Below are 20,946 nucleotides of genomic sequence, written 5' to 3'. Positions count from 1 at the left end.
AAAGTAGAGGTTGGCACAATCTGCTTTCAGATAAGCTCCTTAAAGAAATACATTATGCCACTGTAAGGTGGAAGCAAAGAAATGTTTGTGGGTTCTGTTTGTTTAAATACAAGAACTGACACACCCAGTTAGTGAATTCAAGTCTGTTTCTCTTAATGGAAATATGTACCTGTAAGAGAATGCTTTTAAGTGTTAATCTAACTCAGGTTTGACGGTGGGTTATAATATTACTTCTGATAGGGAAGCCAGATAAGCAACAGTTTTGGTTGGTCGTAAATTATATTATGGACTTTATCAAGCGAAGGTCACTTAGGAGAGGAAAAGCTAATTTAGAGTAAGAATTTGTAGTCTGTGTGTGTTTTCAAAGTTTTAAATTGGTGGTAACAGTATGCTCACAATAATGGTTACAACTACCATCAGGTAGGGAATTTAAAAACAAACACTAACAAACAGATTACATAATGTACAGTTTTGTTACATAAATGGGATAAGACTCAAATACAGGACTTGCTTGTGTCCTTTAAAGCCTCAAGTGTAATTACTACCACTTGGTACTTTCGGGGTTTTGTCATGTGCAAATAGGGTGACCCTTAATACTTTCAATTGGAAATACAGGGCTGCGAGTCCTTGAAATCTGAACACTAATCAGTCAGGTGTATTTTTATTTCCAAAAGCAGTTTCAGCTGGGACTTTTAAACTTCTCAGTGGGCCAACATAAAACAGGATAAATTTTATAACTCAAATCTGCATATATGAAACCGGATTTTCTCTTACTTTCCAAAGGCAGGGACTCAAGAACACTGCCCTAGATAAATACATTTTCCCCCCATCAAAACAAACAAAGGTCTTGCTGCAGAGAACTCAAAACCAAAGTAATAAAGCAGCTTCTCGCCTGGGGATGAGGGTAAAGAAAAAAGTTATCTTACGCACACTGAAACAATGACAGTTTAAAAATGTGATTTAAGAAGAAAAAAGCTTCAAGGCCGAAAGTACTAGGATTATGTTAACGGTCTTTTCCTTGGCACTAGGTAAGCAGCTTTATGTAACTGCTTTTCTTTACTATTTCAGGTATAGGTTTGATTTGGCTTTGGATGTGTTCATGTAATAGCTCTTGGATAACCTACGACTATTTTTCCTAGTTAACCCAACAATTTTAAGGAAAAGAGAGAAAGTACTTTGTAAGTGGCAAAAAGTTCAGTTTACCTCTGCCCAGCAGGGGACTTTAAAAAATGGTAAAGAAAGGCAACAGGCGAGGCTTGTAGAAACAATAGGTTGCATTTAAGTCCTTAAACAGGTAAGACCATAAGCTCTTAGGTTGCAAATACTAACCTTGATTTCTTTCACCCTTTTGAAAAATTTCATGGGATGGTTAAGAAAAACACCCAACCTTCTTTCTAAATAAGTAATACCCAGGCAATCAGATAATTTATAGTACAACGGGTAATGTTGGGGTCCAGTTTTTCCCCCAGCGAAAAATTTTTTTTACAATTAATTATTTAGGGCAACATTTACCACAAAGTCAATGGCAAAAAAAGAAGACCTTGACTGAATTCCAAAACAAGCTTTTCAGTTAACATTAAAACCACTAACCTTTGCCTTATGATTGAAATGCTAAAAATAAAAAATATTACAAATGAAGTGTTTGAGACTAACTACATAAAGATGTCTATTTCCATCAAATATACAAGTCTAATTTAGACTCCAGCACAGTATTAACAGCTCAAACTTTGATGGTGAACAATCCTTTTCCACCTTAATGCAGTGTAGGAAGAATAGCACACATTAAAGTTTGTTACGAAAATAGAGTTTATTAAAAACATCCCTATTGTTTTTGAGGAGCTTTCACCGTTACCTTGTCTTAAATTAAAAAAAAAAAATAGAGAGCACTTCTAATTACGATTTGTAAACTTTTTAAAGTCAAAACTTTTAAAAAGTTACAGCAAAAAGGGTAATATTTATTCATATTTTCAGTATTTTTTGTTATTTTGTGGCTATTTTTAAATAGAAGGGAAGCAATCAAATTGCTTACAATTCCCCACCAACTACTGCGGGGCTGTGATATAGCAGGAGCAAGTATAATACAGCATCTGTACACTTCAAGCTCTACACTCCAGGAAGTGTCACTGTCACATGTGGACAAATTCCAGTCTCTAACGAGGAGCCTCGGCTGCTGAGCCAGAATCCTTTTCAGGTTCAACGGATGAGGTAGCCTCAGCAGGTAACTCTTCAGAAGGTTTTACAACTGCAGACTCAGACTCCCCCTTATCAAGTTCTGAAACAGTGTCTACATTTCCCACTTGGCTAATGGGAGGTTCAACGGTTTTGTTACCACCTGCCCTGTCTGTCACCTCAGGCTTCTCCTTGCCTCGGTTTTCCTCCTTCTCTCTACGAGACTCTCTATCTCTAGAATCTCTCTCTCTGTCTCGATGCCCACTAGAGCGTCTATTCCTCTCTTCCAAGTCTCTGTGCCTGTCCCGGTCAGGGCTCCTTCTTCCCCACTCTCTCCTTTCACGATTACTATTCTCTCTATCATCATTACGGTTCCCATACCGTTCCCGGTCATTTTCCACCCTATTTCCAAAAGATCTTCTTCCAAACCTTTCTTGGTCTCTACCTGAAGTGAACTGCTGCCTGTTATCGTTTCTAAACGGCTGTGGCTGCGTCGGCGGCGGCTGTGGTGGCTGCGTCGGTGGCTGTTGCTGCGCCTGCGGTGCCGGCGGCGGCTGCTGCTGCTGCTGCTGCGGCTGCGGCTGCCTTCCATCTCTGTCCTCGGGACCCCCTGGGCCTGGCCCTGGGCCCCCGAGCCCTGGCACTCCACCGGGCCGGACAAAGGGGCCGTGGGGAGGAAAGGGACCTTTCATTCCATGAGGCGGAGGCATCCCGAAGCCCCCGGGGCCTGGTGGCGGACCTCTATGCATCATATGCGGAGGCATGGGGCGAGGCGGCATCAGAGGAAAGCGTGGCAGGTGAGGTGGAGGCATTCCTGGCGGGCGCTGGAGTGGGATCAGGCCAGGTCGGGCACCAAGAAGACCAGTGGATGGGGCTTGGAGCCCAATTACTCCTTGAGTACCTGCAAGGCAATAAAAATTAAAGTGTAAATAAAATAACATAGAAGACAGCATATTCTATTTCCAATTATTTCCCGTGGGGCTTGAAGCAAAATGAAATTCAACCCCAAATTCAAATTTCATACTGTCTGCCTGTCTACCTAGCAGAAAAATGTGACAGCCCAGTAACAAGGCAGGGCAAGCAGTCCTGGAGACACATACTATGTATACACGTCTACCTAATATAGATACAGGTCAAAATAAGCTGCAAAAAGAAATCGTAATATACCAAATTTTGGAAAGAGTACGTCAGAATCTCCTTCTATAGCCTTGACTAGTAGCTGTTTACCACTCAAAATACTTGAGAAACACATGTGCGCTGAGATAAAAGAAATAATGAGATAAAGAACTGAACTATTTGACCCAACTGAAGGTTATTTCAGGTGTACTCTTAGAAGAAAACTTCTTACTCTAAGTCTTAATTTGACTTTTTACTAGGAAAACATGGGGTCAATGACCCAGAAAATCCAGTGAAGAGGGAGGTTTCTTTGATTCTGTCATTAAAATGCTTTGTGCAGTTATTATGCAGTAAGCATTACTTTAATGTTTATAAAATAAAGATCCATGCACAAACATAGAGTTTATTTTTACAAGTCCCTCTTCAAACCACAGCATAACGTGTAAACTGCTATGCCGAAATGACTGCTGAACAATGCTGCGTGCCCAGCCAGTCACCTTCTATTCACTTTCCCAAAGGTGGCAAAACTGATAAAGTTAGTGCTGCTGCTGAAAGTGACAATGCCTTTATTTCCCATTTACAGGAGTGTGCTTATGCTTTAAGAATCAAATTCAACCCATCATTTATAATACCATGGAAAAGGACGATCTGTTGTGGTTCACAACTTAAGTAACAGGTATCGTGGTCTCTCAATTTATTTCTTTGCAAATATAAACATCACAAGGCAAATACTATGACCAACAAGAGTTATTCTAATAAAGGAAAATGTTCCAGATATTGTCAGAATGTGCCATTTATCCATGTACTGCAGAAATGCCTTTGAGCAAGTTGTGCGTTATGACCATCAACTGGCAATGGTGAGAAAAATGCTTGCGTGACACTGACAGAAAAACCACCGGAGAGCAAACCCAATACTTCACCTTTTTGTCCCCAGCATCATATTATTTTATGTTTACAGTTTCAATCACTTCCACTCACTTTAGCAAACATTTAACAAGTCCTATTTGCTCCTAGATTTTCTGTATAAACAATTAATACTAATATGATAGACAAGAATTTCTACTTCAGTTTTTGTTCCTCAGGACATATGGTCCAATACTATTCTGTCAGACTTAGGCACCAAACAGAGTAGACTGGAAAATGTTATGTGCATCAGTTTATAACTCTTAACATGAAGACTCACCGCCTTGGTATTTACTTAAACAGAGTACCTTCTTTTAAATGCTTAAAGAGAAATACATTCAGTGAAAAAGATCTCACATAGGAGCAACCTTGGACACATGCCTCAGAAATGGGGATAATAATACCTGCCTGTTGTTGAGATTAAATGGGATAAAGTACATAAGCATGAGCTCAGAGCTTGGCACACAGTTAAGTGCTGAAATTATTATTCTACACATCTATTTTGACAGACGATAAGTATCCTAACACTAAATATTTCACTTTGCAAAAACACATTTTTCTTTTCTGATCATTGAGATCTTACTGGCCTCTCCTGGTCCCCCAATATCCACCAAGCACTTTGGTAACTGGGAAAAAATTATGCTTCCATATGTCAGGCCTAAAGTTGAGAAATGCTAATTACCATAGTGAAAAGCCAGAAGTGATGAATTGGATGAACAAGGCCAAGACCCCATAGACTCTTTACACTCTCCTCAGGAAATCCCAGACAATGAATATATTACAGAGCTTATACTATTATCTCAGACTGATATAAAATTCATGGCAAACTAACATTCTTCTTATCATTTAGTGAACATATATTGAGTACATACCATACAAGGGACAACAAGACACCTAAGATATGTCCTTGCTCCCACCTTTTAAAGAAATCGTAGAGCCGCAACATTTGTGGACTTTAACTCAAAACAAGCAACATAAAATGTGCACCCATGTACAGCCTCCTTCAATAGAGTCATCATATAGAGAAGCACACTTCAACAAATTGAACTTTACTTTCCCACCAGCTTTACTCAAGGATGAAACCGGTAAATGTTTACTCTGTTAAAGACTTGTTGTGGCACATTCCAGTACCTAACGATATGCTCAAGGGGCCAATAGCAAGTTTTAAATAACACTAGAAAAATGAGGAAGGGGTTCAAAGCATCTTATTGTAACAGAAGAATTAAGTTCAGATGAACCTTTAAGAGGAAACAGACCTTTGCAGGACAATGGGAAGGTCCTATTCCTGATTTCCCCATAATGATGGCTTCCTCAGCTACCAATCTGACAGCTTGCCAAAGGAAGCAAGGCCAACCTCAATCTTGTACAGAAGAGCGCAAATGGGCAATGATTCTTTGTAAAATATAAACCGATCTCTAGCAACACATCTCTAAGTTTTTTATAACATGCATTTGAGGGTACATACGGGTTCATTTAACAGGGTTAACTTTTACAGTACCCATATATTTAAAACTCCTACAAAGCACATTTTTTATAAAGAGAAAAACATAGCCTAATTCATCTATTCCATATATGTGGATATTTGTATTTGGGATTTACTTAAAATATTATTCAAATTCTTTCCCTCTTTTGTAAATAAGCTGATTTCCTTTTAACCCTTTACAGACCAACAAGGTTTACAGATTCCCCCAATAGAATTCCCACCGCTCCAAATGTTGGCCTTCAGGGCACAGAAGTGGTGGAATTAGGTATTTTTTTCTCTTCTGTTGTTCTGCAGTGAACAAAAAAGTACTGCTTTTATAATAACAGTTATATTTAATTAAAAAATATATCAGGTGGCATAAGCCCTTGGTAGGCATAAGAGCTGAATTTCATTTTTATTTTTATTAGGAAAGCTGTCATGATGCATATACCAATGGAATACACAGTGAGTTACCCAAGTCTAAAGGACATTCAAAGCAATTATTCATTTTGTTTGGAAGTATGACGTGAAATACCTGACAAGTTTTCTAGAGTTAAAAACTTTAAAAACTTTATTTATTCATACATATGTTGAACATCTAAGCTTTACATTATTAACATATTTAATGTGCTGGGGATATAAAGATTAAAAAAAGTAATCATCTTTTCCTTCAAACAGAACATAACATAGTAGAAACAGACAAATGTCAATTGCTGTCAATAGGAGACGGCACACACTATTATGGTGACAAAGGTGGAACTGACAAAGTCAGTGTGTGTGAATCTGAGCGGGAGTCCCAGGGGAATGTCTGAATTGGGTCCCAAAGGAAAGGAAGAACATTCAAGGCCAATTTAAGGAAGGACATTACTGGTTAAAGAGAACAGCGGCTTCTGGAAAGGCCTATTATATTATTAGCAAAGTGAAGCAGTAAAGTGTGTTGTTCTGAGAATTGCAACAGAATGTCTTTTGATGAGAATCAAGGAGAGAAAAGATGAGGTTTATTATTGAAGCAGCAAGAAAGAATCTGTATGAATACAGATTGCTATCAATTAAAAAAGAAACAAATGAGGTTTGTGAGGCTGAACAGTTAGGCCGGGGCAATCCAGGTCTTATATGCCATGGAAAGGAACCTGGACTCTGATCTAGAGTGGTGGGAAAACCGCGGAGAAATTTTTAGCAGGGATGATCCTCATGTTCATTTCTGAAAGACCTCTCCAGCAAATAGCATACAGGAAAGCAAGGAGGCAGAGGACACTGAATAGTAGTTAGGCTCTTATTCCAAGAATCTAGGGAAAAGAGGTGAGAGACAACTGAACGACGTGCGAGAGATGAAGAACAGACTTAAGCCCTTTAGTAGGCAGGACTGGCAGAATATGAGATGGAGGAACATAGCTGCTTCGAATGAGTGGGTGGATGAAGGCATCAACTCAATGCAGGAATTTAGAAAGAGGAACAATTTCCGGAGACAGACAACAAATTTCACATGTTAATACTGAGAGTTGGAGGGGCCTAGGCTACACCTGGTGGAAATGTGCTGAAGTGATTGATTAAATGTACAGAGCTCAGAAGAACCATGGTGTTAACTTATCCAGAACATGGATGAAACAAAAAAGGGAAGAGTTCAGACCTGGGGAAACTCACACTATAGACAGAAGACTCCAAATTTCCTAATACAGCAAGATTTTAAGGCAGACCAAAAAAGTGACAGCCCCAAATGTCTCTACTTCAATTCAAGAAGTATAAGAAATACACTGAAGTTTAAATAACCAAGGCTATTTCCTATGATGAATCAAAAAAAACCCACTTTCACAAAAAGTAAAAATCAAGATTAAAGGGGAGGTGCCAGTGCTTTCTATAGCGAAGACGTTGGTAATTATGGGAAATAAAGAACAGGTATGTTAAAAGATTAAAGGGGTGGTGAAGGAGGGGAAGGCTGATATCATGACTGGAGACCAGTGTGGACCTTGAAATGTCAGGAGAATGTTAGTTGAACCCTTTCATGGAGGATGTAAATTTAAGTTGGATCTTTCACACACACACAAAGGAAGGGCAGAGAGAACATCTGAAAAGGGAAATCAGTAGAAAGGGCGGTTCTTCTACCTCTTCTCCGCCCATCATCTTGTCTTGCATTCTACCACAGCCAACGCCTCTAGGAAGTCCTGGACCTTTCATTACAAGTAACTTTATCACTTCTGAATTCTCATTTTCAAGTACCCCACTCTCTGACCCTCTTTCCCAAAACAACCTTCAATCCCACTAGGATCAAGTCCCCAATGCCCTTCATGTCTTTACTTTCCTCCTTACCTGTCTTGGAGTCCACGGTTCTCCCTTACCATGTTGCCTGGAAAAACCTCAACACTGGCTTTAAATGCAACTCCTCTACCTAACCTGCACCTGAATACGGCTGGGCACCACCTCCGACATGCTGACTGGTCTCATTTTATTTATAACTACAACCACAAATGCTCCCTTAATCCTGGCCAGCAATTCTAATTTCCCTAGTCAATTCACATTCTTATGTTTCTAGATATCTATTTCACATGTTCCTGTTTCTCCTTAATCCTGTCTATTCTTAGCTGGTTTTATATAGCTTCTGGGAGGTAAAATTCACATAGCCTACAATTCACCCACATAAAGGGTGTAATTCAATGTTTTTTTAATATATTCAGAGTTGGGCAACCATCGAAATAAATTTTAGAACATTTTCATCATCTCAAAAGAAACCCTGTATCCATTAACCATCATTTCCTGTTTCCCCCCAACTCCATCCCAACCCCCAGGCAACCATACATTTTATTTTCTGTCTCTATGGACTTGCCTATTCTGGACATTTCATAAATGTGGAATCATGCAATACGTGACCCTTTGTGACTGGCTTCTTTCACTTAGCATATCTTTTCAAGGCCCATCCACGTTGTAGCATGTATAAGTACTTCATTTCTTTTCATTATCAAGTATTGTTAAATGGAAATACATTTTATTTATCCTAGTTGGTATATATTTTTTAAAAAAAGGACTTTTAGAAAGGCTTTTTTAATCCACCTACCTACCACCAAATCTACCGATTTACCTGCACCTGTATCTGTATTACTCCTTCCATCTGTCAACATCTGTGCCCCACGTTCAAACTCAGAATCCATACCCTCACCTACATAATATCAACCTAGAGAATATCTCTTCTTTCTTGCAACAAAAATTTCCCCTCTACTGGGTTTTCCAATAATGAACATGCTAGAGTTGTCTTTTAGAAATAAACACGAAAGAACTGCCCTCATCTTCTATCTCCCTTCAGCTCACCGCCGTTTCACTGTTCCCCTATATAGCACATCTCCTCAGAGAGATGTCCAAAATCATTGTATCCATTTCTTGTATCTCTCATTCTCTCCTGACCCTATCTATATATACTTGTGAACCCATCACTCCAATAAAACCACATTTCTCAAGGTCATCCAGAAGCCTTCATTTTGATAAATCCCGTTAGCAAGTCTCAGCACTCTTCTTTGACCCAAAAATGGCATCTGATAGTTGATCTCTCCCTCCTTCCTAGGAACTTTCTTTACTGGGCTTCCGGAATACCTTCCTCTACTTTTGCTTCCTAGCCCTCTAGCTGCACCTTCTCAGTATCCTTTGCTGGATGGAACAGTAGAGGACAGTGGTTAAAAAGCACAGGTGCTGGAATAAGTGTACCTTGAATTCTAGGTGCTGCCACATGGAGCTGTGACCTTGGGCAGGTCACTTCATCTCTTTACGCCTCTGATTCCCCAACTACAAACTGGGGATAACTGTGTTGACTTCAAAGAACTGTAAGGCTTAAATGACTGATATATATACAAACTCCTTAGAAGAGTTCCCATCATGTCTTAGCTCTCCGTATCATATCTTCAACTGCTAAATGCTGACGTTTTCCTGGGCTCATCCCTCTCACTACATTCCCTCCCTAGGTAATCTCACATACTCTGGTGGCTGTAAATATTATTTTTATTTGCTGACTACACCAGAATTTACATCTTTAGACTTTACCAGTTGTTTAGTTGTCATCTGCACCTGAATGTCGAAGTTAAAACATCCAACATTTAACTTGACATCCTCATCCTAAGCCCACTCCTCTTTGAGATTTGCCCATCTGAGGAATGGTAATTACACTCAACTAAATTGCTCAGGTCAAAAACATAGTCGTCCTTGACTCCTTTCTCTCACATATATAATAAGGCCATTCTGAAGGCTGTATCTTCAAAATAAGTTCAGAATCCAAATGCTTGTTACCTCTGCTGTGCCATCCTAGTGCAAGCTGTTAGCACTCTAATCTCATCTACTCCAGTGGCATCCAAACCAGTCTCCTCTTTCCACTCTTACCAACGCCTGTAGTTTGCTTTCTATAGAACAGCCATCCATAATCCTTTGAAAAATGGAAACCAGATTTAAAGTGTTTAAGACCTATACTTCTTGTTGTACTCTGACTGGCCCCTGACAACCAGTTCTGAACTCATCACCTGCCGCTCTTCCGTATGATTGCACTGCTCAACCCTAGCAGCCCACTGTAGTCCCTCCAACAAGCCAAGTCTGTTCTCAGTCCAAGCTCCCCTTCTGTTCTCCTCTAAATGAGATGTTTTCCCTGTGTCTCTATGGCTCTTTCCTCTATTATTTCTCTGTATTACCTCCTTAGAAGCCTTCCTTGGCCATCCTATATAAAAGAGTACATCTCAAACGACATTCCTCCAATCCCATTCGCTGCTTTACTCTCTTCATAGGAATAGCTTCATGGGAAATTATTAGTTTACTTACTATCTAAGTCCCCACTAGAACGTAAGCTCCAGGAAGAAAGGCCCTGTCTTGTCATTCAGGGATCTCTAGTACCCAGAAGGGTGCCTGGCACACAGTAGGTACTCGAGTAAATACATGTTGAACATATGAATGAATGAATGGTGGTGGCATAAGGGATGACTAAACTCATCAACAAGATACCTCTCGGGGGGCAAAAGCAGTGGCTACAAGGTCCAGGTCTCTCCCCCAGGGCGGTGAGTCTCTTTCCATTGTAAACCTATGAATATCTGAAATTTTGAGAAAAGCTGCAATGTTCTTTCACAACCGCCTTTTCCGCTCCTAGTCGCAGTTCCACCTTTTCTTGATTCCAAACGAATGAATGTCACTGTGGCATTGTGCATGGACCTAACTCAAAATTTGTTCATACAAGGAAAAAGATATACCAGCCACTCTTCTCTCTCCCACCAATGCCCTGAGAGCCCCAAGGCATATACATATATGTATTTGTTTAATCATTAAAAGTGTTTTTTTTTTTTTTTAACTACAAACCTTTAGAAAATTGAAATAACAGTACAACCCATACATGTATTTCCTTCGCCTAGATTCACCAGTTAACTACATTTAGGCCGTAATTATTTTGAAAAGACTCCCAGGTTATTCTTACAGGAGGCACTGTGATGGGAGAAGGGGAGAATGGAAAAATGAGGAGCTAGTTTTCAAAAGAATGAGAGAGAGCACATTTTAGATTGCATTATACATTACTATACCAAAAAAAAAATCGTTCTTAGAATGGTAGCAAAAGATTGCTAAAAGAAATTTGAGTTTTCAATAACATATAGTGCAGGCAGACTAACACGTGTATCTATTTTTAGCATGGGGCACATTATGTTTTGATAAAATCTAATACATGAAAACCATAATTTCAAATGAAGAATCAGAGACTACTATCTCTTTAAAATGTCTCCTTGGATTTTTTGCAAAATAACGTACAATAAGGTTTGGTCAATTTCCTTATGGCTCATTTATAGTCGTTTTTTAAGAATTTGTATATGAATTGCTATTTTATTGTAACTGGCAAAGTATAACAGCTGTGACTTAAGAGTTAAAGAGTTGTACTATTAGAGTCAAGAAGCTTGGGATATACTGGTAATCCATCACTGAATGAGATCATCCATAGGAAATTTTATTTTCAATGTTAGCTGGAAAAAATCTTACCTGAAATTCTTCACAGCATTATCTTTGTCTACCAAAATCAATCTAGAGCCCAGAATTTCTGCCCCTCCCACCTTCCTCAGGCCCAGAGACGTCAGAGAGATTTAAACTTAAAACAGACTCTTTAGGCTGGAGTTCTGCAGCCTAGGAAGTGCAGAGAGAGATGGAGACAATATGATAAGCAGCTTTCAAGTTTTCGTGCAAGACCTTCTCCATGTTTTGTTTGAACTGCTTCGCCTTCTGAGAAAATATAGTGTGTATTCATGCATAAATTCATATCCAAGGTAAATACCTGCTGTGGATCGATCACTATTAAAACATTCATTGAACAATGTTATATACAAAGTTGATGGCACTGTGATGAGTATTTGGGAAAAGAAACATAGTGGAATAATATAATGCAATATTTAGAGTACCAATTCAAATATTTTAAAGCTTTCAAAGAACACTTTTAAAGGATAAACAAACATCTGGTAGACCCCTCTGGGTTATAATTTAACATAACCAATATTATAACAAAGTCTACAATAAGGAAGAATATTAAAATGCAAAAAGTGTTTAAAAAATTAGGTGTTACCATTAAAAAAAACTTTTGAGAATTTTCTTCAGGTTTCCTTTGAATGTTATTCACACTAGTAGATTGGTGCTCTAATGTTCTAATTTATAGTGTTAAAAATTACTAATTATAAAAGTATCAAAATTCTAGGCAGAAAAATCTAAAGCTAAGTGAAATCACAAGTCAAATATCAATTTTAAAGTACAGTTGACCCTTGAATAACACAGGTTTGAACTGTACGGACCCACTTATACACAGATTTTTTTTCCCAGTAAATACGTACTACATGATCCGTAGTTGGTTGAATCTGCAGATGAGGGACCTCGGATATGGAGGGCCAACTATAAAGTTATGTGTGGAGTTTTTACTGCATGGGAGTTGGCACCCCTAATCACCGCGTTGTTCAAGAGTCAAATGGAATTACAGAACTTGATAGTAAAATTATTCATCTTCAAGGCAGTCTTAAGGATCATAGATAGTTACTGCATAAAAGCAAACACGCCTGTTTAATTCACAAACCAATTCTGTCTACATAATTCTTGAAGTGTCCAAAGTTTGGAACATCAAATGCCTATCGAGGCCAGGCAAGGATGTGTGAAAATCAAGCATGAAGTATACATCATACTACTGCCTAGCAAGTCAGCCTGTAGGCTACCAATCTGTGACTTTTGCTTTAAATATCTGGTAACAAATATTATCAATAAGAAGCAATCTTACACATACCCAATTCTTATTTATAAATTTTACCATCATCTATAGCAGTGTGACAAAACTGTAGAGAATCTCTGTATAATAATAATTAATGAGTAAATGTATCTGGCAAGAGAAGAGACTTTAATTTTCCACAATAGGAATGAATCCGATTTAGCTTAATTTTTCCTTGAAAAGATATTATGGATATGCTGGTAACACAATAGAGATATGTAACACAAACAAACATTTTTTTGTGTATTTTTTTATTGTTTGGAACACCAAAGTAACCCAAATTTCACATTTACAATGAAATTTTAAATAAAAATATGCTGTACATTGTATTAGAGATACATATACAAAAGTTTGGAAAAGTAAACACATACACTTATACAGTAAAGAGAATGTACTGATGAATTGCTATCACCTTTAATATGCCTTCTCTCCTAAATGGTCAACAACTGTAAACTGTTTCCTTTAGCTTTTATGAAATGACCACTGCTCTAGCTATTTTGAAGTGTGAGGTACTAAGAACAGATTCCTTTAAAATCAAGTGATAATGAGTGATTATTGTGCATCGAATAGTTTTATGTTTTCAGATTATCAGTTACTAAAATAATCAAAATCTCTAAAAGATGGAGGTGGTTCCCTACAAATCTGGCTGCGAGGGCTACTTCAGCCCAATTCAAGAAACAGGTAGTCATCACTCCCAAACTAACATCCACACTTAAGTCTGATCATTCAGAAAATTCTTTACACCAAACCATCCTTAAAGCACCCCACCACCTCCTTCATAACCAGGGCCTACAACAGAATTTCGGAAGATGTTTGTTGAAATCTTTTTTTTGGCCCCTCTACTTTAAAAATATAATTGCCACATTTCAGAAATTAGGATCCAAGAACTCAGTTAAGTCTCAAGGATACATTTAGCTTCCATTGTAAGAAAACAATTTGAGTATCATTAATAGGAAGAATACAGATACCATATTGTGCTATTTAAATGAAATGCCACTATGACTAACACACATTTTCTCAGTAAGCCAACTGATGGAACTTTAATACATGTGAACTTATCTCCTGGTCTAATATACCATGAAATATCTGAGGCAACCATGCCAAGATACATACTTTCCTAAAAAGGCTGCTTCCTCTGCTGACAATTTTAACAGTTTAAAATAAATCACAAGTAAGTAATATAACTTTAGAATTTCCAGTACTCTTCTCTAGGTATGCTAAATATCGTCTATGACATTCCTTACCTGTAATAAGCACCCACCATTCACTGAGTGCCTACTCTGTGGCAGGCCCCATGTCAGTTGTTTATATATGTTAGCCCAACTGAATGATCACAACACCCCGGTGTGACATTTCATTCCTTTTCTCACAGTTGAAGAAGCAAGTTTAGTATCACCTTCTAGGCTTAAAGTTTTCTGTGTAGTATAACACTGCTTTTTATTATCGTAAGAGAAAACATTAGAGCACCAAGAGAAAACTTGAAAGCATCTTAGTTCTAGTATTCTGTTACTTGGTTAACATCAACAATATTCAACCTATTTACTGATCCTTTAGTGCTACAATATTGCATGTGATTACAATATTCCTTTATCAAAATGATGGAATTGTGACTAGTCTTTTGGTTAAATCCTTTATTTGCATATGCATTAAAAAGTCTCATTTCTATAAAAGGTCAAATTCATGGGATATTCTTTTCAAGATTTCTAATTGAAGGAAAATGGAAGGCTCTCTTTCTCATGATTCAACTAAACTACTGCAGTTTAGTTAAAAGTGCCTATTTTAACAAAAGTTTTCATTTTTATGTTATGTCATATTTTAACCTTTCCAGATCTGGAACAGCCTTCAATTTCTAAATTTTGTTTTATAAGTTACAGACAAAGATCATCATCAGAGGTGAAGTATAAACAGTCCTACACTGAAAACCATCCATCCACCCACTTACATAATAATGTTCCTCTCTCATGGAGCTTCCATTCTTGGGGGTGGGAGGAGATGGACATCCAAATAGGTATGTTAGATAATGATAAATCCTAAGAAATTTAATTATTTTTCTAGCAGTGACTAGCTTACTAAGTTTATTTTTCATGCTCACCAACTTTTGATTTGTTTCACATGTTGGCTGAGAGTTTAAATTATACATTTCAGTAGTGGTAAGAAATAAAAGGGCAGAGTCTCCAAGACCTAAATGTTAAATAAAAGGCAGGTAATTTATTCTTTTTTTGGGCGGGGGGGGGCTGCACCGTGTGGCTTGTGGGATCTCAGTTTCCCGACCAGGGAATGAACCCGGGCCACAGCAGTGAAAGCCCAGAATCCTAACCACTAAGCCACCAGGGAACTCCCTGGGTTATTTGTTCTTAAAGGTTGTTCGAAAGTAGCAGTTATTAAAGTCTTGGAGATGAGGAAATCTTTTCATTCATTCAGTGAATTTACTAAGACCAGAAAAAAACCACAAATGCATGAAATTCTGTAAACAGTCTCAGGTGGCCTAATACCCATGGACACCAGAGTAGGAAACTTCATTTCAAAGAGAATTCACAATCAGGAGCATGCGTGTGGGGTGGAGGAAAGAAGCTGATCAGAAAATTCTACCCAACTTAGATTCTTTGATTCTTGTGTAACCATCTTATTACAAATATGGGGGGGTGGAGAATCATAACAAAACTGAGATCCAAAGATATTAAGGTTTCCTGGCTCCTAGTTCACTGTTCCTTCTACTATGACTTCCATTAGCGTACAGACCTCTTAAGCAACTTCCCCATTAAACAAATCATTTTCCATCATTATGATGACTACACTACATTACTTGTGACAATTTTTAACCCTAAATCCTCTTTTACCATTACCCAGTCTGTGTACTAAAAGAAATAAAAATCAAGTTTATTATCAGCCTAAACTCAGTCTTGGAGAGGGCAGAAAACAGCATGCCATTTAAAAACAAATTGATTTTTATTATAAATGTAGTACATGCAACGAAGTGAAAATTTCCAACAGTACTGAAAGCTGTAGGTGAAAAGTAAAAGTCCTACATCACAAACCAATGTCCCACAGTCCTACATCCCACAAGTAACCAATATGCTCTTTCCTTAAAAAACCTAAAATTATGAAAGCGAACATTTGCACACACATACCTCTGAAAAATACAATGGGCTCATAGGACTAGAATATTCTAACACTAAGGATGAATTAACTACCCATTAGGAGAATCAAGTGTTAATTATAAGTGGCAATACCACTTCAAATACAACAATTTATTAATTGTTATAGGATGGTCACTGTAACAAGTATATGACATATTCACTTATAATTCAAGCAAGCAAGGGTAAGGCCTCCTAAAGATGTAAACAATCTAAACCACACTTCCATGGATCACAGAAGCAGAGTTGTGGGTAAAGAATACAACAGATGAACTCTTGCAGGAGAAAACTGAGGGGTCAGTGGAAAAAGCATTGCCTCAGGCTGTGTAACTGTCACTCAGGTAACAAAGCCATTTTTTGGCAATGTATCAAAGATAATTTCTTTGCTAGCCCACAGAGAATGCTACCAAAGTCCAGGGATTTTAAATGTATAAAAATTAATCCAGACAGGGAAAAAACCCACATTGTTAAAGAAATGCTCTCTCTTATAAAGCTGCGATGTCTGGGGTTTTGTTCATCATGGACTATGTACCAACTCCTTTTTATAGAGATTAGTTTAATCACTTTGCTATACCAAATTAAGATGTGCAAATCCAAACTTTTATTCAAGACAGACAAACAAACATGATTTCATTTTTGAGGCTGTCTCTTGAGCATATTCTTGGTAAAGACTAAAGTACACATATTTAAGAGAAAGATCTTCCTCAAAGAAAAATAGCCTCAGAGAACGTTTTACCAAAAGTAGCATTGTTTATATAAAAAGCCTAACTTGGGCAGGGGAAAGAAAACTAATGATAAAAAACTTAACTTACCAAGAAGTGAAACAGGCTGGGTTACAGGAGGGGTGGGCAGATTCGTGGGTGCAGCAGGTGGCACAGCAGAACCATACATTTTCACACTGTCACCAGACTCGGCGTTTCCTCTAGCCCCAGACACCACTGTTGGAATGGGATTTCCAATAGATAAGTCTTTTGTAGTGTCTTCATTTATACCAGCGATAGTAGCTAAGGAATATAATTACATCAACATGTGAAGCTGAATAAATAATTATCTCCCGGTCAACATTCTTTTGCCATACTATAGGTCCTATTACTGGTCCATTCTCCCTCCTACTCTCAATTCCAAGAGGACAAGTGAACACAAAGGAAAAACATGCTTACAGTTTGGGATGTTTATTGGTGGAGTGTGAGGAGGAGGAATGGATACTGGTGGAGTTATAGGAGGTGGGGGTCCAGGAGGAAGAAAACCTAGAATAAGAAAAATAATGTCAACTGAAGTTGTGTCACTTTATTTCAGGCTCTAAAAAAAGAATGTCTTCTCAAATAACTTAGTGTACCTGGTGGTAAATGCATTGGGTTGAATCCTGGGCGCAGAAATGGTGGAGGAGGTGGAGGAGGAGGAACACCAGGACCAAAGCCTGGAGGGGGAATTCCCAAAGGAGGCGTGAAAGTCGGTGGCTGGAGAGCACCAACTACAGGAGGTCCCGGCTGATGTGGTGGGACCTAGAAAGAAAATGGAAAATGAAGGCACAAATTTAGCCACCCTCCCACCCACAGTGTGTAGAGACAAAGAAAATACTTTGTTGAGAAAATTTGAAAAAAGGAATCTCTAAATTGTGCTTATTATGTGAGTACACTTATTAGATAACAGGTGGTAATCTGCACCTACCCCTAAACAATAGAAACCACATATTTTTTCCCTTTTTCTATTTGGCCGCACCGCGCTGCATGCGGGATCTTAGTTCCCCGACCAGGGGTCAAACCTGTGCCCCCTGCAGTGGAAGCATGGAGTCGTAACCACTGGACCACCAAGGAATTCCGAGAAATCACATATTTACTCTCTACTTTATGACAGCAAACTCACACTGTAATTCACCAGCACCTGTATTGGTGTTCTGCTAGAATATTAATATGTTAAAAAATGTCTCATGGTTAGGTCAATAAGTTTGAGAAATACAACTTTTTTTTTTGCGGTACGCGGGCCTCACTGTTGTGGCCTCTCCCGTTGCGGAGCACAGGCTCCGGACGCGCAGGCTCAGCGGCCATGGCTCACGGGCCCAGCCGCTGCGCGGCACGTGGGATCTTCCCGGACCAGGGCACGAGCCCGTGTCCCCTGCACCGGCAGGCGGACTCTCAACCACTGCACCACCAGGGAAGTCCCGAGAAATACAACTTTTAGCCACCAGGGCGCAGTGCTTGAGAGTCCGCCTGCCGGTGCAGGGGACACGGGCTCGTGCCCTGGTCCGGGAAGATCCCACGTGCCGCGCAGCGGCTGGGCCCGTGAGCCATGGCCGCTGAGCCTGCGCGTCCGGAGCCTGTGCTCCGCAACGGGAGAGGCCCGCGTACCGCAAAAAAAAAAAAAAAGCTACCTGGTAATCTGCACAGTGACTAAGATCACAGGTCCTTAGGGTCAAAGTGCCTGGTCCCCCTTTCAGGTTATTTTGTGACCTTGAGCAAGCTACTTACATTACACTCCCTAGACCTACCTCAGTTTACTCATCTGTAAAATGGAAAAGTGCCAACCTCACATAATTATGGGGATTAAAGAGTGAATAAATATTAAGTGCTAGTGCCTGGCACTTAATAAATACCCAACATATGTTAGCTATTGTTACAAAAAAGTATAATCAATCTTAAGAGATTAGTCAAGTTTCTTTGACTTTCATTGAATCTTATTTAGAACCTGCACTGGAAGGCATATCCAAAAGGTCAGCTAAAGAGTGCCAATTTGAGGACTCCATTTATAAAATATCACAGCTAAGTATGTATCAAAGCATGTAATTTTCTCCTAACACTACGAAAAATGAAGAAGCTAGGCAACCCAGTTTTGTGATAGCTCAGATTTATCTGATTCAGTTTTAATGTGAGAAATTGGGGAAAGAAGGTATTGAAAGAAAAGAAAAATCTAATGGATCATACATAAAAGTATGGGTCAAGTATTTATAATTTTTACCAAAACATTACTTACTTAGCTCTTAACATGTAACAGGAAAATCACATCTCAAGTCAAAAAGGTTATGAGGTAAGACACTGAATAATCTCGACAGATGTAAGGCAATATGAAATTTATTCTGGTTTTTAAAAGCATTTATAAATAATAGGTCTGACATACCAACACACAAAAAATTAATATGCACTCATATCTTTGACTATGAATCTAGACATACATCTATAGTAAGACTTAGAAAGGTATCTTTCTAAAAGTTTAAACAATGCCCCAAATAGTCTTACCTGTGGAGGTGGTACTGTTATAGGTGCAGGAACAGGAATAGGAGGGACAGGCACAGGTAAAGGCTTAGGTATGGGTGATACTGGTTCTGTGTGTGAGGTTTCTGCCCCTCCATTTTGAGCAACTTCATTTTCATGCTTTTTGGGAATTCCTTTCCAATCTATGAGAGTTAAAGAAATTTAACAAAAGCTTACATTTCAGCTTATAACTTTAAACCCAGAAATGATTTTTTAAATGTTGATATTAAAATCAGAAAGCAGGACTTCCCTGGTGGCACAGTGGTTAGGAATCCACCTGCCAATGCAGGGGACGTGGGTTCGAGCCCTGGTCCGGGAAGATCCCACGTGCCACGGAGCAACTAAGCCTGTGCACCACGACTACTGAGCGTGTGCTCTAGAGCCTGTGAGCCACAACTACTGAAGCCTGAGTGCCTAGAGCCCGTGCTCTGCAACAAGAGAAGCCACCACAATGAGAAGCCCGTGCACCACAACGAAGAGTAGCCCCCACTTGCCACAACTAGAGAAAAGCCCGCACTCAGCAACGAAGACCCAATTTATTTTTGGCAGCCAAAAATAAATTAAAAAAAAAAACCAAACCCAAAACAGAGAGCATTCTGATTATTAAAGAAATGCCTATGCTGATCTCATAAACATTAATTGTTTAAATTAACAATAGCAAACATGCAAAAAGAATGCTTACTTACGTGCCAGGCACAGTTCTAAGCTATATATATATTTATTTAATTCTCATAACCATCTATAAGTACCATCTATAAGTAGGTCCTACTATTATGATTCCCATTTCTCAAGAGGTGAAATCAAAAGACAATTTGCCCAAAGTCACATACCTAGTAGTGGCAGAGGTGGGATTCAACCCAGGCATATTTGGCTCTAAAGTCTCTGTTCTAAACCACAACAGTGTATTGTTTGGATTAAAGACCCTGGGAGGGAGGAGCAGGATTCTTTTTACCCTGGACCAGAGTCTCCCAGAATGCCTGGCACACAGTAGACCCTCAATACCTGTCTGCCTGAACAGAAACCTAGTCCGATCCTTAAGCGAAGGCATTACGCACCAAGGAGGGAGGAGGTGGTGTATGGGGAAAGTCCAGCATTGTTTCACTGCCTTTTGGCTTTTCAAATCATCACTCCTGACTGAAGTTCTTTAATGCTTTAAGTATTTACTGTACTTTGCCATGCCACCCTGTGCTCCTTTCATCCTGCTATCTATCAATCTTCAGGTTATGCCCCCACAAGCTGCCATTTTTCCCAATGCAATTCCACTATCAACCTGGCATTTTTAATATTCAGCCTACAAATAACTGCACCTCCTTGTCTTACACGTTTACTTTTGATGGCTTCTCTGGACATTTAAACATTTTCTAAGAAATTACTATGAAACAGTGGATTTTACTAACAATGTTCAGTTTGAGACTCATTTGATCTGTTAGGTTTTTACAGTGAAAAATTCTACCTAAGATCCACTTAATACTATAATTAATAATTAAGCCCATAATCAGTATTTATTTGTGTCTGCAACTCTCCCACTAAATGTAAGTTCTCCCACTAAATGTAAGTTGCATAAGGGCAAGGACCACATTTGTCTTATTCACTGTTGTTTCCTCAGTTTATTATAATGGAGAGACTGGCACCCACATAGTGGGTATTTGAAAAATCTCGAAATTCAGATCCTAAGGCAAAGAA

General features: G+C 38.9%; 1 protein-coding gene across 4 annotated transcripts in view; it reads right to left on the bottom strand.

The window, feature by feature from the left end:
• Positions 1-590: 590 nt before the first annotated feature.
• The window catches only part of SCAF4 (SR-related CTD associated factor 4), a 57,538-nt gene continuing 37,182 nt past the window's right edge, over positions 591-20,946 (bottom strand). For 3 of the 4 annotated variants that reach the window (XM_027101339.1, XM_027101342.1, XM_027101348.1), the window contains exons 16-20: positions 19,249-19,406; positions 17,355-17,520; positions 17,179-17,265; positions 16,831-17,022; positions 591-3,070 (exon numbers count right to left, since the gene is read on the bottom strand). In XM_027101339.1, coding sequence (XP_026957140.1) covers positions 2,151-3,070; positions 16,831-17,022; positions 17,179-17,265; positions 17,355-17,520; positions 19,249-19,406 — 1,523 coding nt within the window. In that variant the 3' untranslated portion in view covers positions 591-2,150. The remainder of the gene's footprint in view (positions 3,071-16,830; positions 17,023-17,178; positions 17,266-17,354; positions 17,521-19,248; positions 19,407-20,946) is intronic. The other variant, XM_027101357.1, reaches the window with a different exon arrangement.

The sequence above is a fragment of the Aethalodelphis obliquidens genome, unplaced genomic scaffold (assembly GCF_003676395.1).
Source record: "Aethalodelphis obliquidens isolate GAN/ISIS:26980383/991018 unplaced genomic scaffold, ASM367639v1 scaffold1, whole genome shotgun sequence".
In the NCBI taxonomy this organism is placed as follows: Eukaryota; Metazoa; Chordata; class Mammalia; order Artiodactyla; family Delphinidae; genus Aethalodelphis; species Aethalodelphis obliquidens.
Note: the sequence above shows the minus strand (reverse complement) of the source record. Positions and strands in the feature narration are given on the sequence as shown.